General features: G+C 37.7%; 1 protein-coding gene across 1 annotated transcript; it reads right to left on the reverse strand.

Annotated features, from left to right (window-relative positions):
- Window positions 1-1,580: 1,580 nt before the first annotated feature.
- On the reverse strand, window positions 1,581-15,205 carry LOC140240276 (uncharacterized). Its single transcript, XM_072320060.1, has 6 exons — window positions 15,028-15,205; window positions 12,569-12,865; window positions 6,582-7,042; window positions 3,898-4,123; window positions 3,243-3,383; window positions 1,581-1,834 (listed from the first exon to the last, which is right to left on the reverse strand). The coding sequence occupies exons 1-6, from the start codon at window positions 15,203-15,205 to the stop codon at window positions 1,581-1,583; spliced, it is 1,557 nt and encodes a 518-aa protein (XP_072176161.1).
- Between the last annotated feature and the right edge of the window lie 486 nt (window positions 15,206-15,691).

Below are 15,691 nucleotides of genomic sequence, written 5' to 3' on the forward strand. Positions count from 1 at the left end.
TCTTTTCTTCTCCTTCTTCATCAGGGGTAAACCTACTGTCCAACACCCCAAAGCAGGGACCAACCATGGCAGTCAGTGCGTTAACAGGTGGCGCGGAGAGAAAAGTTAGAAGCTAGTTGTGGTGCTCTTGAATGTATAGTGGAGCACTGTTGTTCACATACTAACATGCGAAGATAATACATTGTATCATCTGAAAACAAAAAAGTATAATTGTGCAGAGGTAAATACTTTGATTGATGATATAACTTTGAACATGACGTTGATGGCACATGTATAGCACAATGTTGTAGACAAGACTATGCATAATGTATATCACTAATCTGTATACTGTCTCAATAAAATGGAGGAGCGACTAAATTGTTCTAGTAGAACGGTATATTAATTTCAATAATTGCTTTTTCGTAGCAGTTTTGTAGGACCTAGTAAACAAACATATTTCCGCCAGACAGTATTATAGTTGCAAATCATTGACTATAGCAACATGATTCTTACAATGTGTGTGTGTTTTTATCTTTTTCTATTTTAGTGCAAAAAAAAAAATGCTGGTATGGCTGGAAGGTAATGATATCATCAAAATTTGTGCTGCTTCTCTGCATTGCAGTTCTACATAAGTAACAGTGAAACCAACTTTTAGTTTATGTCTGACTCCAACACTGGACATCTGCCTTTCTGATCCAAAGATAGTTCTGTATTCAACAATGTCCAATTGGACGTCGAGGATGGCTTAGTCGGTAGCGTTCAGCCTTGCAATACAGTGGCTCGGGTTCGGGCACGGGGTCGAATCCTGAGTGTTGCCGAACAATGTTGTGTGTTATCATGTCGTCCTCTCACTGGTAATATAGTTTTGAAACAAAACACTCTGTCCCTCGAATAAAAAACTAGAGGTTTCGTGCGTGAGAGAGTCACAACCCGCAGAAGTAAAAGATCCCACTTCATTCATTCATCGCGAAGAGCCGGATGCACATTAAAGGGACTGTACAGTACTGGTTGAGGTAGGGTTTCATGTTTTGAACATTCCTAAGTGAGATAGTGAAAAGCCTCTTATGAAATATGAGAGAGCATGTAATTTTAAGAAGGTTTCAACGTTTATTTGATGAAAATTGGTTTTCAAATGGCTGAGATATCCAAAAAAGTGCTGATAATAAAAGGCGACATGCCCCAACTTTATTAGTATCTCTTTGTTTCACTTTGTTCTTGGATATCTCAGCCATTTCAAAACCGATTTTCATCGAATAAACTTTTGATACCCTTTAGAACTGCATGCTCCTTGACATCTCATAGAGTGGTTTCTGAATATCTCACAAAATGTTAAACGCTAAATCTTCGCCTCGACCAGAACTGTACACACCCTTTAAACATGACGCATGAAAAGGTCCCCCCCCCCCATATGATTTGACCCACGGTAGACCAGCTAATGCGGGTAAATATGGGCTTTCCAGTCATCTTGTCATATGGAAAATGAAAATACACAAACAAGCAAAATGAATGTTTATGACGTGGATTTGCATATTTAGGCTACCTCCATATACCTGCGCCAACAAGGCCATTTGTTACATAAAACTTAAACTTGGCATACATGACTATACTGAAGACAAGCGTTCGACTATGACATTGCACGCATTGGGATCCTTGGCAAGAAGCGGCTCACTTTTCGAGCTTTGGGACGGTTTATCCGCATTTCTCTGTCGATGTAGCTCCATCAAGATATATCGTTCTGGGGCCGAGATCTTTTGATAGACGGGACTGATCACATACAGAGCGCCTGCGACAATGTACATTCCCATAAAGCCCCAGATTCCGCTGACGTAAGAACCATGGCGGTCGATGCTTTGTCCTGCAAATTAAACGAGTCTTTATGATAACATATACGGAGGAAATACACAGTAAAAGATATTTTGTTGCGAACGTATTTGTCTAAAATCCTGTCTTTATGTAATCATAAGTTCCTATGAGTCTATAGATCTTTTGTCTTTTCTGGTTTCAGGATACTATAGAAACGAGCATATCATACATGGCTTCAAAAAGCCGACTTGTGGCGGTCTGTCCGTGGCTTGAAGCCTGGTCAACCCAAGCTAACCCACGGACACAAGTATAGATTATCATTATGTCAACGAATTTTAAGTAACTCGGCAAAGTTCAGTGACTAAACACTGAATGCAGGAGAGCTATAATCTGTAAGGAGAACATACAAGTTGTCTTGTACCTAAGGCCTACACGACACTCATTTTGTACGACCTCGGCTCGAATTAAAAAAGAAAAAAAGATAAGAATAAGAATATACACTGTTTATGATATATATATATATATATATATATATATATAGAGAGAGAGAGAGAGAGAGAGAGAGAGAGAGAGAGAGTATTATTATATTCTGTTGCCGGTATCAAATGAAATTCTTATGTTTAAGTGATAAAGCAATAGCTTGTCTCCAACGAGGTAATCTGTACATTTTAAGACTTTTGCAGTCATTGTGCGCAGTCGTCATCTATTTGAAGAAAGACATTCATCATGTAATTTAAATCGGAGTCAATTCATCCTTGCTCTTATACGCGCTGAAGAGCGAATTGAATCACAAAACTCGTTGATGCATTTACTTTGAAATAGATTTACGCACCGCAGAAAGTGTGAATTGAAATCATGTTGCATTCTAAATCGAGATGATCACAGTGTGCCGCTTATAACAATTAAGTGAAGTTTCTCTTTCACAAACACAAACACAAACGCAAACACCGTTCATGTTTCACAAAAACTGATTACTCGGGGCTTACATCCATACAAGCTTGCTTTCATGTAGATCCCGTCAAACTTCTCTTTGTACAAACCGAACTGAGATTTCGACCAGTTATCATTATAACTTGTGTGTATACCATGTAAGTACATTGTATATTGTTTTTTGTTTGTTTTGTTTATTATTGGCAAGGCACAAGAACTTGTGCTATTACTTTTTGATGTAATATTGATATATACGAAAAGTATGAAATAAATTGAAATTGACATTGACATTGAAAATTGCAGTGTGTCATTTAATGATTCGTTCCCAAATGTTATAAATTTTCCTTGGACATGTTGGACGCTACATAGTATTTTGAAAGAGCAGATTACGACCATAGTACCATAACTGGATTGCGATACTTCGCCTATTATAGGTAGAAGGGAGGGAGTCCGGCCATTGAACAATGACTGTATTCAAGAGTTTTGGATAGAGAGAGAAAAAAATGGCAAGGATTTTGAGTATACTTTACCGACGACGGAACTGAGTAGGTAGCCGAGACCGTTGCACCAAATGGTGATGGCCCATGTCGCATCCGCTTTGGCTGGTCCGAAGAACTTTTGAGGTAGTGTAAGGACCAGTGTCGAGGTCATTCCGAGAGTGCAACCAACAACTGTCACACAATAATTATCGCAACCATGATCAGTGCACTTTTTTTTAAATAAAGAAGAAATTTATATTTTCTTAGCCTGACAAAGGAGCAACAGGCTCATTCATTATGCATGTATTTTTGGCAGTAAAGGATTTATCAAAACGATGACCCAATTACACAACTCATCTTTATAATGATAAAACAATGATGATTGTCTACATGAGGGTAATAAAAAATATTTTTCACTTTCCCTTGGTTAGCGAAAGAAATTTTTTATATTGTTCACATCTTGTCTTCTAAAGCAATTAACTTTCCTTCTAAAAACAAAAGCAAACAAATCACATTCTGAATAAATGAATGAATGAATGAATGAATGAATGAATCATTCATTCATTCAATCAATCAATCAATCAATAAAAAAAAAAAAACACAATGGAACAGAACATATGTGTATCACCCCTTTCCTCCATTCCATGTAGTATAGTTGCAGGGTACTCGTCACGATGAGCGAATAGAAATATAACGAAAAGCTCACCTCCACCTATGATGAGCATCGGTACCATCGTCTCGACCACGAGGAGTGCGGCCATGACACCGGCATTGATCGCGACCATGATGACCAGCAGGTAGAGAGTCGGGAAGGGGACCCACTCACCCCCTATCACGAGAAGGAACTTCCCCACGAAACACGTCACGCCCATGACGGAGATCACACTCGAGCCCTGCGTCTCCGTAAAGCCGACGGACACCATGTAGCTAACCTACAGAGTGCACGATGATAAGCTAGTTTGCAAAATTTATTTGACTTCAATCTCTGATTTTCAAACCATTTTCCAAAGCTTAAATGCATGGTACAGCTGAGATGGGATTCAGGTTTCCAAAGTTTTTGATGATAATATTTACTTTTAGACAATGGGAAACGTCTTATGAAATAATTATGAAAGAACATATTTCTGTACGAGGAATTCAAAGTTTATTTGATGAAAATGGGTTTTGAAATGGCTGAGATGTCCAAAACAAAGCGATTATGATAAAACGTGGAACCAGTCTTTTATTTATTTTATTTATCGCTTTGTTTTCCTTTGTTTGTTTTTTACGTCGCTTCTCAGTGGGTCCCCCCATCTCCACCGTCTGATAATTCATCACTATAGTGCTTATTCATTATGATCTCAATTTCAATTTCAATTTTCAATTTCAATTTTATTCGGCAACTGTATGATACAACATAAAAAAGTGCACATTATAAAAGACATAACATTCTAAAGTATAATGTACCTCCCTTTTTATTGATTATTGTTGAAATTCTTTACTTTAACGTATACTGTGCATTATTATGTTATTATGATGCATTGGAGAAAAAAATGAAATGAAAAAAAAAATGAACTGAAAATAGGCGGAGGACCTGACGCCTAAAGTTTTTCCGAATGATGATTATCTCCAAGGTAATATCAATAGTTCTTCTGTGTTCTCTTTCCTTCCTTTTCCCTCTGTCCCTACCCATTCTGTACTGTCTGCGTCTTTGTTTCCCCGAGCGTCTGTGTGTATGTGTGTAGGTGGTTTTGTGTAGGTCTACTTCATCTGTTTCGTCAATTTGTTTCATTATCAAGTTCAATTAATCTGAAGAAATAAAAAAATCATGTCCTTCGTGCGGGCCTCTCTTTTTCATTTAAACAATGATGTTGAACAAATAGTTTCGTATGAAATGTTTATACATTTTGGTATCACATGGATTTTATATTATTGTCTGGGGAAAATGTGATATTGGAAATGGAATACTAAGATTTGAATTGATATCTGATTTACAGTTCGTCGACATGGGTTGCAGCATTTCAAGAAATTAGCAATGACACGCTCGGCATCATGTTTGATAACCCAGAAAGTGTTTTGTTGTTGTTGTACCTTTTAAGATGTGATTGAATAAAAGGTTCCTTTTCAAAATACAGTGCCCTGTCTTTCGCTCTCTCTCTCTCTCTCTCTCTCTCATTCTGGTATTGTTTTGACAGATTTCTTTTACCCGCCAAAGGAACAAAATATTCTGCGTAACATTGTACAACTGTACTACAATTTAGGGGACTGCCCTAGTACGTTGACCTTCTTTTGTTGAAGCGTTGAATTTGTCGGTCAGTTTAGTTTCGATTTCTGTTTGTTTGTTGTTGTTTTTTTGTATATAGACAATGGGTTGCATTATTTCAACCGAAGCAAAAGTGAGCACATCATTAGACGATGGTTTAATATCAAATGCTAAACTTCTTTCTGCGTCCTTAGTCTTGACCAACTTTATCCAATGATATTTTAAATAACTTCAGTTTAGAAGACTCATGCAGTACATTGACCTTGTAATGCTGAAGTGTTGATTTCGTCTATTAGTTTACTTTTCATTTGTTTTGGATTTTTCATAAATCAAACGGAATAAAATGAATATATATATATATATATAATCAGTACGTAAGTAAAGTGTGAACTGCAATAACGCTGACAGTGCTCAACTATTATAGAATGTGTATCTGTATCTGTTGTTTGCTTGCTTGCTTGAGTGCACCAGAGCTGTATGTCTTACACTGTACTTAAACAAGAAACTGTTACGAAGTTGATTTAGTTGCTGATGAGGCTTCGGCCGAAACAGATTGTCCAGCTAAGTCACTAAATAAAGCAACGCCTTCCATCCTACTATATATATATATATATATATATATATATATATATATATATATATGAAGAGTTTGTTCGCAAGAACCGATAAGTCCATATTTGCCAAATGGAGATATTTGCGATTAAAGGTCAGGAAAAATAAAGAGAATAATAAGAAAATTTTTTGCTTCTTATAACCATAACTTCAAAAATCTACCTTTATATGTGGTGACCAATATATCATTTAAAAGGTATTATTTTGTACTTTATGACAGAGACCGTACTTCAAAATCTTCAAAAATGGACTTATCGGTTTTTGCGAACAAACTCTTCATATATGTATATTGGAACAAAGAACGGGAAAACTGACCAGAAGTAAATATGCTCAAAGTTTTCACTATATTATATATATATATATATATATATATATATATATATATATATATGTATATATATATATATATATATATATATGTATATATATATATATATATATATTATACATTTTATATACTTATATATTTATTCATATATATAAATAAAGAAAGAAAGAAAACTTTATATTGTGACACATACTTCATGGACACCTACCAGGTTGATGTAGTAAAAACAATCTCCCAGTCCATTGATCGTTACAGCCAGGCCGATTGTCCACAGCTCTGGGTACCTGAGGGCCTGCTGGATTTGTCGCCAGAGTTTCGGCTTGTCGTCGTTACTGTCCTCCGCTGCTTTTCCACTTTCCAGTCCCGAATCACCTGCATCATTGTTGTCGCATACATTCGGCGTGTCCGGGATGAAAGCTTCCTTGATATTTGAAGCTTTTGTAGATATACCATGTTTCACATCAGATTCTAAGTAAGTTGGACCACTTTCTTCAGCCTTTTTCCTGCTGTTAGCGTGGTGACGCTTACAGGAATCTTCACTGACGGTAGAAGTGAGTTGATGATATGATTTGTAGTCTTGTCTTTCAGTCGTTTCGAACACTTCGAACACCTTCGAACCTTCGAACACCTCACAATTCTTTGTCTCCTCGCCTGATGGCTCCGCATCTCCTGATGTAGAAGGCACGACAAAGGTCAGCACGCAAAGACTACATACGACGAACGCCACACAAGAGAAGGTGCGCATTGTCCAACGCCACCCTAACTGACCAATGAGGTAATCTACAAGAAGGACATTGGTGAGCATTCCTGCAAAGTTGAAGAATAATATGGTAGAGTCCACCAAGGTATAATTTTATAACATCTGTGTGCACACACACTTGTAACTACACACATTTAAAGTCAACACAATCCCCTGACCTATAACTCACTAGTAGTTTTTTTTTTTCACAATGTTTGCTGTTAAAAAAAAAAGTACGATTATGATGAGTTATAGACGGTCTCATATCAAAAGAGGACGATCGCACAACCCGATTTTACGACAAGTTTCAAAATAGGTGAAATTAATTAGTCAAGGTAGTCAATCTTTAGTTTTCATTTCCAAAATTAATGTAAGAACAACTCTTCTATATAATTCTTCAGTTTGGGAACATATTAGAAACAGGATTTATTTTTCTGTTTGTCTATAGAACATTTATTTCTCTTGAATAGCATGATTACGAATGTCATAGAAGTTCTCAATTTTTAAAGCCGCTTTTCTTTTAACCTTAAGTAACCTATGAAAGTATTACTACTGTCACAGTTGATGCTGGTCATATATATATATATATATATATATATATATATATATATATATATAATGAGCGTAATGATTACAGAAAGTATCCACTTTATCTGAGAAGGTTTATATGGTGGGTGTGTGTGTGTGTGAGTGTGTGTGTTTTCTTTTTATTCAATGCACAGAGCAGCCCTCGGTAAGATTCGATTTTTAATTTTTTTTTTATTTATCTTTTTTTTATATATAGAGCCTAACCTTCAAAACTTCTTTTCTCGGTAAACACTTTCAAGAGAAAATAGAAGGGCTTTGAAGAAGAATATAAATTACACCAAGTCTGAAAGATTGAAGGAAAGATACAAGAAATAATACCAAGAAACAAACAAAACAGTGCAGAGAAAAACCAGAGCTGACAAGCGAGCATACCTGGATGATCTAGCAAACAAGGCAGAAGAAGCAGCTAGAAAAGGGGAACAAGGGAAAGTGTACAAGATCACCAAAGTAGTGAGTGGAAAACACAGACGAGCAACTGAGATGCCAATAGAAGACAAAAATGGTCAGTTGTTAACAATCGAGGCACAACAGGAAGCTCGTTGGGCTGAGCACTTCAAGGAAGTGCTAAACAGACCCTCACCCACAACAGAACCAGATGTAGCACCTGCAGGAGATGACTTGGAAATAAGCATTGATCCACCAACAAGGGAGGAAATTGTCTCAGCCATTAAGACCCTAAAAAGTGGAAAAGCCCCTGGCCAAGACAATTTGAATGCCGAACTTTTTAAGACAGAACCTGACATGGCCTCCAAACTACTTCAACCACTTTTCACAGCTCTTTGGCAGAAGAAAGAGATACCTGATGACTGGTTGGAAGGCATTATTATAAAGATACCAAAGAAGGGCATTTTGAGAAATTGTAATAACTGGCGCGGAATTACACTTTTATCAGTACCTAGTAAAATTATGGCAAAAAATTGTGCAACGTCTAACAGAGGCAGTCGATGAGAAGCTGCGGAAGGAACAGGCAGGATTCCGCAAAGGGAGATCGTGCATAGACCAAATATTTGCACTACGTAACATCATCGAACAGTGCACGGAGTGGCAGAGACAGATATACATCAACTTTGTTGACTTTGAAAAGGCCTTTGATAGTATACACCGGGACGGCCTCTGGAAAATCTTGAGGATGTATGGAATCCCACAGCACATAGTGGAACTCATCAAGACGTTCTACACCAACTTCAAATGCAGGGTTGGGAATAGCGACCTGGCATTCCAAGTAAAGACTGGAGTCAGACAAGGATGTGTGATGTCAGCATTGCTCTTCAACATCGTTATTTATTGGGTAATGCGCCGTACAACAGACGACAAAACTAGAGGCATACGATGGACTCTCTTCTCAGCACTAGAAGACCTTGACTTTGCTGATGATCTGGTCCTAGTCTCACACACTCACCAACATATGCAAGAGAAAACAACACGGCTGAGCTACTTTGCACAACAAGTTGGCTTGAAAATAAACCAGAAGAAATCTGAAGTGATGGTCTTAAATTTCTCGGACCCACTACCAATCCATGTAAATGGTAATTTGCCCTACCAGAAACAGATGAGTTCGCTTATCCAGGCAGTATACTGTAAAACAAGACGGAGGTGCACACAGTGATATAAAAAACAGAATCAACAAAGCTAGGAACGCCTTTAGAAGTCTAAACAACATTTGGAAGTCACAACAGTACAGAATCAAGACAAAACTTAAGTTGTATCAGAGCTGCGTTCTCTCCACCCTCCTCTATGGTGCAGAATGCTGGAGAATAACAGCCAATGATATTCATCAGCTGTCGGTATTTCACACCAAAAGTTTGAGGAAGATTTGTCGGATTTTTTGGCCAAACAAAATATCAAATGAAGAGCTATTGATAAGCAGTGGCGTATCTAGGGGGGGGGGGGGCAAGGGGGGCACGTGCCCCGGGCGCCACTCCTTGGGGGCGCAAAAAAAGGGGGAAAACGAAGAAGAAGAAGAAAAAAAACGAAAAAAAAAACGAAGAAAAAGAAAAAAAGAAAAGAAGAAGGAGAAGAAGGAGGAAAAAAAAAAAAACCTCGCCCGGAAGGGGAGAGGGAGAATGGTGGGGGGGGGGGGGCAGAAAACCAAATCAAACAAGATAAAAACTAAACATGATGATGACGCGGACAAAATGACAATGTTTATTGTGTTCACACAAAAATTCCATGTTCTGTGAGCTGAAATACAAAAATTTTCGGCTCGCTCGCTGCGCTCACTCGCCAAAATTTATATAAAAAAGAAGGTAAGAACAAAACATGATGATGACAAAATGACAGTGTCTATTGTGTTCACACATGTAATTTTATATTTAGCAGGCAAAATGTTTCACGGAGCAGCGGCTGCAATTTCTTTCGTTCTGAAGCGATCGCCAATTGGATCAAAAGAAGGCGCCAACGGTTTCGAACATACGGGGGGGGGGGCGCAAAAAAAAACGAATCAAACAAGATAATAACAAGACGTAATGATGACGCGGAAATATACAAATTTCGGCTCACTCGCTCGTACTAATTTAGAGTATTTTTTCAAGTCCTCGGTTTGTTGGTATAAATCGTTAACTATAAGGCCGTCACTATATCTTGATTAGAATTGTAAGACTTAATAAGCAAAAAAATGACAAGAGTTTCATGATTCAATTTGTAAGCTGAAATACAAAAATTTTCGCTGCGCTCGCTCGCCAAAATTTGTATGAAAAAAGAGAAGAAGATAAGAAAAAACGTGACGATGGCGCGGACAAAATGATAATGTATATTGTGTTCACTCATGTCATTTTATATTTAGCAGGAAAAATGTTACACGGAGCAGCGACTGCAATTTCATTCGTTCTGAAGCGATCGCCGATTTTATCAAAAGAGGACGCCAACAGTTTCGAACATACGGGGGAGGGGGGCGCAAAAAAAAAAAAAAAACCCAAAAAGATAAGAAAAAAACGTAATGATGACCCAGAAATATACAAATTTCGGCTCACTCGCTCGTACTAATTTAGAGTATTTTTTCAGGTCCTCACTTTGTTGGTATAAATCGTTATCAATAAGGTCGTCACTATAATTGTGAGATTTAATAAGCAAAAAATGACAAGAATTCCATGTTTTGTAAGCTGAAATACGAAAATTTTCGGCTCGCTCGCTGCGCTCGCTCGCCAAAATTTATATAAAAAAAGATAAGAACAATACGTGATGATGACGAGGACATATACAAATTTCAGCTCAGTCGCGCGTACTAATTTAGAGTATTTTTTAAAGTCCTCACTTTTTTGGTATAAATCGTTATCTATACGGCCGTCACTATATCTTGATTAGAATTGTAAGATTTGGTAAGCAAAAAATGACAATTCCATGTTTTGTAAGCTGAAATACAAAAATTTTCGGCTCGCTCGCTGCGCTCGCTCGCCAAAATCTATCAAAATTCATTACATTTAAATCACCCTCAAAAGATCCCTTTTAAGTGCTTGAAAAGCATCATGTGGACTTTGTTTGAAGTCCCTACCGGGATGGGGTTGGGGTTGAACACTTTTTCAGAAAGGGGCGCAATTTTCGTGCTTGCCCCGGGCGCCGTTTTCCCTAGATACGCCACTGGATGTCAGCTAGACAGTATGGAAGAAATAATAACAAAGCGGCGCTGGAACTGGATTGGACATGTCCTGAGAAAAGAACAAGAAAGCATCCCAAGAGTTGCCCTTCACTGGACACCTGAAGGAAGAAGGAGAAGAGGGCGACCCAAGACCACCTGGCGTCGTACAGTTGAGGAGGAGATGAAATCTCCGAACTTGACATGGGGAGGTGTCCAGAAACTAGCCCAGAACAGACCAGAGTGGAGGACCTTCGTTGCTGCCCTACATGCCAGGAGGCATAACGGGCAGTAAGTAAGTAAGTAATGTGTGTCATTCCAAATCCAAGAGTCTGCTCTTTGAGAATCTATCCTTAAGTAAATATCCTCGTCTGGCAAATGCTTTTTTTTTAATGCAGGGTCAAACTTTTGATACTATGTATAACGAAGGTGAGTATCGTTTTTCGCGCTGACATCAGCCAGTAGTTGGAATGAGATCACAATGTTTTGTAAACCTTCGTTCACAGAACGACAGTAGGTAGCTACCTTTGTTTTTTCGCAGCTTGTGTTTCATTTCTAATTCTCAAGGAAGGATGTCTGCGGATACGTGTCACTGTAATTTGCTAGGACAAGTCAACCTTCATATAGATGTGAATTACGTGAACACAACAATATTAGTAGAACAAAACAGTGAAAGTTTGAGGAAATCGGGCAATCGGTTCAAAAGTTATGAATCTTTAAAGTATTTGCGCAGCCACTGCTGGATGAGAAGACTACTAACACCAGAGTGTAGGATGTCACATGCGCAGAACGATAAAAGGAAAATACAAAGAGAGTTTCAAAAAATGATATTTTTTTGAAAAAAAAAAAAACAAGTGTGCACATTTCCTCGACATGCCACTAATGTTCAGGGTAATATCATTCCCCCTAGGTCTTTTGAAATTGGCAAGTCAATTGTCCTTTTATTATCCGAGAAAAGTGAAAATATGTTGAATTTTCTTTATCATTTCCGCTATATCGTGACATGTGACATCACAAGCTGTAGTAGTCTTCTCATACAGAAGTGACTAAGCAGAAACCTCAAGATATCATGATTTTTTTTATTTTTGATTCAATTCATGTTTAAAGGTTCTGCAGATAAATGAGGTAGAAACATCACATGCCTGCTGGGATCTGCGTAGGAACGGGAAAATTATAAGAATCATTTCCCCCCTATATGCATGTATAAGAATGAAAACATTTTGGATCCATATGCTGTCTGTATACCCATGTTTGATACTGATAGTTCGCACCATCAGGTATGACACTTTAAACGACTTACCCACATTTGAACCAGAGAGAGCTAGACTTGTCGCCCGCACGAAGTTTTTCGTGGGGAAGTACTTGCTGGTGAGCGAAAGCGCGGCTACCTGGAAAGCCCCTTCACCGAGACCGAAGAGAAGGCTGTAGCTGAAGAAAATCGGGGCGATCCCGGGCATGAAGGAGGTGAGCAGGAGGCCAGAGGTCATCAGGATGACGCTGACCACGCCCACGAGCCGGTAGCCGACGCGTTCGATGACGAGTTTCACAGGGAGAGCGGTGAGCATGGCGATCGAGAGCGAGGCACTACCAACCCAACCTAGAAGAAGGATGGTCAAGAATCATCTGGAATGTCCTTGAAATCCAAATTTGCCAAAGAAATGGTCTCCATTTCCTATTTTCCTCATAACTTTGAGAGTGTATACATTTTAGGTGACCCCGATACACAATTTATATGTTTAAATAATTATGTTTTGAGACACAAGGAATCAAATCAAACACTTATTAAGAGATTATGAATTACAAACGTATTAATAAAATTTCTTCTCAAAATCAAAATGGTGTCCCAAATAGGATTATAAAATATCAACACGATTATGTTTAAGTTCAATAATTATGCAAATTAAATTCTAAGCGTTCTTTGCGATACAATGACATTCAAAAAATAACAAAATCAAATGCTTAAATACTTTTAAAAAAAAAGTATACTTAAAAATTACTTTTAAAAAAGTATGTATACCAACTGGAAATTTACCTCAATTACGAAGAAAAAAAACACACAAAACAATCAGGTGTATTATGGATACCAAAAAGAATTGTTGTGCTTCCAATATGCAAAATAAATAAATAAATAAATGAATAGATAAAAGTGAATAAAAACTCACTTGACAGTATCAACTACAGGTTGTCGGTTAAAAACGAGGATAGCGCTGAATTTTCATTTCAATTCCTTGAGGTAAAGAATTGAAATCGACAATGTGGTACAAAACGCCGTCTTCTCTGCTAAACCAATCTAATGACGGTGAAATGTTTCCATGGTAAAGTCGTAAGTGCTAAACTCCTCGGTTTACGCATTTAGATGTTTTATTTGGTGTACTTCATGTATGATTTTTTTTTTGGGGGGGGTTGTAATGATAAGTTTATGGAATATTCTACGGATGAAAGATTAAATTACTGATACATGTATTAGAGTGTTTCATTTTGCTTTTTTTTCAACAAAATGCACCTACATATACATTACTAACATGGTGTTTTATTAAGTGTTTTATGTTTTTCGAAATTTCAATGTATACATTTTGATGATTATATTATATATGCTTCCTACTTGCTCTGTTAAGAGAAACACAGGAAATGGCGGTCAATTTGCTCACCATTCTGAATTTTAGGAAGAGCTCAAGTGTATTACCGGTGATTGTGTGTTTCAAAATGATATGTTAATAAGAGTCTTTTATTGGGTACCCGAGTCTCTCAAAACATATCACCATAAAGCGTATATTCGTGATACCTTACTTGCAAAATGATGTGAAAACAGAAAATAATTGGCACTTTGGGCGCCATCTTTAGTACATTAGGTACTTTAGTACCAGTGTTCCACTGGTACTATATAATGTGTTCCAAAATCTCCTATTTGTTTTAGCTTCCTTATGTCTAAAAACATCATATTTACATGATTCCTAGTTGAACAATTATGAGAAATTCTGAAATGGTGGTCATTTTGGACTTCAGGATCAGGAAGAGCCTAATTGTTTTTATTGGTAATTTTGTGTTTCAAAATGTCTGAAAACGTATTTTGGTGTTCCTCGGCTCGTCTGTTAAAACATAGGCTTATGATAGACACCATAGACTTTGGAAGTGTGTGTTGGTGATACCGACTTGCAAACCTATGAATAAAACAAGAAATAGCGGCCATTTTGGACGTCATTTTAGACCAAGGAGGATTTATTAGCACTTCAGTATGTCATTCTAGACATATTTCCGAATCTATCCTGAAAACGAGAAAGAAAAAACAAAGCAAAAATAAGTTCTTGCCAAAAATTCCAGCTTTTAGCCTATATTTTAATTAGCCTAATGCTCTTGATCAAATATGGAAAGCTAAGTTAAATATTTCTTTCTTTTTCTGTCAGTGCTAGAAGGCATCATAACCCTCAATTACCAACATATATAGTGAATATGAATAATCCCAATTCCTTGGATTCTGGTTTGCTCTAGGTTGATTCTTTATACGTCTTGCGAGTGGAATCTTCATCCCTATATCAACCAAATAAATGAGAAGACAGCAACTCCAACTACAATCTATTATCACCTGCCGAACCAAATGTGTCCCATATCATATCATACACTGTCATACTCGACCGGCATGACGTTCAGGCTCAATTTTCAAGCTCCCATTGATTTCCCTGTGTTGACACTCTTTGCGTCTCCTCATCGTAATTTGTAGAAAAATAATAGAATGGTAATCCACAGCGCAACGAATGTCCTTACCTGTCAACGTTGCGCTGCTCTTGAATTCCCTCTGGAACTCTATGAAGAAGAGCCCGAAGGCGTACGAAAAGCCATACGAGACAAATAAACTGGACCATGTCGCAAGGACCACTAGCCAGCCCCAGAACCGACCAAGCCGCTCTCTCAGACCAGCCCTACAGCCCTCTTTGCAGGCCATGATTGTTCGCAGCACTGTATTTGTGTAGGCCGATTTACCTTACATAAGCTAGGTAGAGCCAGGTACCTCGATGCGTGTACGCATAGCCACCTAAAGTCTAAAGTACAGCTTTGTGACAATAATATTGCAATTGTTATACATTACGGTCAATGGGAAACAGATTAAACTATCGAACTATTGAACTCAGTTCAATTAACAACTTCTTTTTTTTTCTGCAGTAAAACGTAGGGATGTAATTGGGATCCTCTTCGTTTGCTGAAAAAAAAAAACCCAACAATTATGCAAGATAATTATTTCATTCCTTTTGAGTCATTCCACTGTTGTGCCATCACAAATTATCTTAGCCTTCTTATTACCCATAAGACAATACATTTAACCAAATCTATATCATAGGGCCTACATACTTTTTAAAGTTTGGATGAATATGTGCGATTTTCGTTAAATTTCAGTGAGTCAAATTATTTCAATGTGTCTGCAAGCAATGCA

This window comes from Diadema setosum, chromosome 16, assembly GCF_964275005.1.
Source record: "Diadema setosum chromosome 16, eeDiaSeto1, whole genome shotgun sequence".
Lineage (NCBI taxonomy): Eukaryota > Metazoa > Echinodermata > Echinoidea > Diadematoida > Diadematidae > Diadema > Diadema setosum.

Excerpts from the sequence above, each read along its gene's own strand:
- LOC140240276 (XM_072320060.1), bottom strand. The coding sequence starts at position 15,205 with ATGGCCTGCAAAGAGGGCTGTAGGGCTGGTCTGAGAGAGCGGCTTGGT. Across the intron at positions 12,866-15,027 it reads GAGCAGCGCAACGTTGACAG|GTTGGGTTGGTAGTGCCTCG; the intron begins GTAAGGACATTC and ends TCCTTCTTCTAG. Across the intron at positions 7,043-12,568 it reads TCTCTCTGGTTCAAATGTGG|GAGATGCGGAGCCATCAGGC; the intron begins GTAAGTCGTTTA and ends CTTCTACATCAG.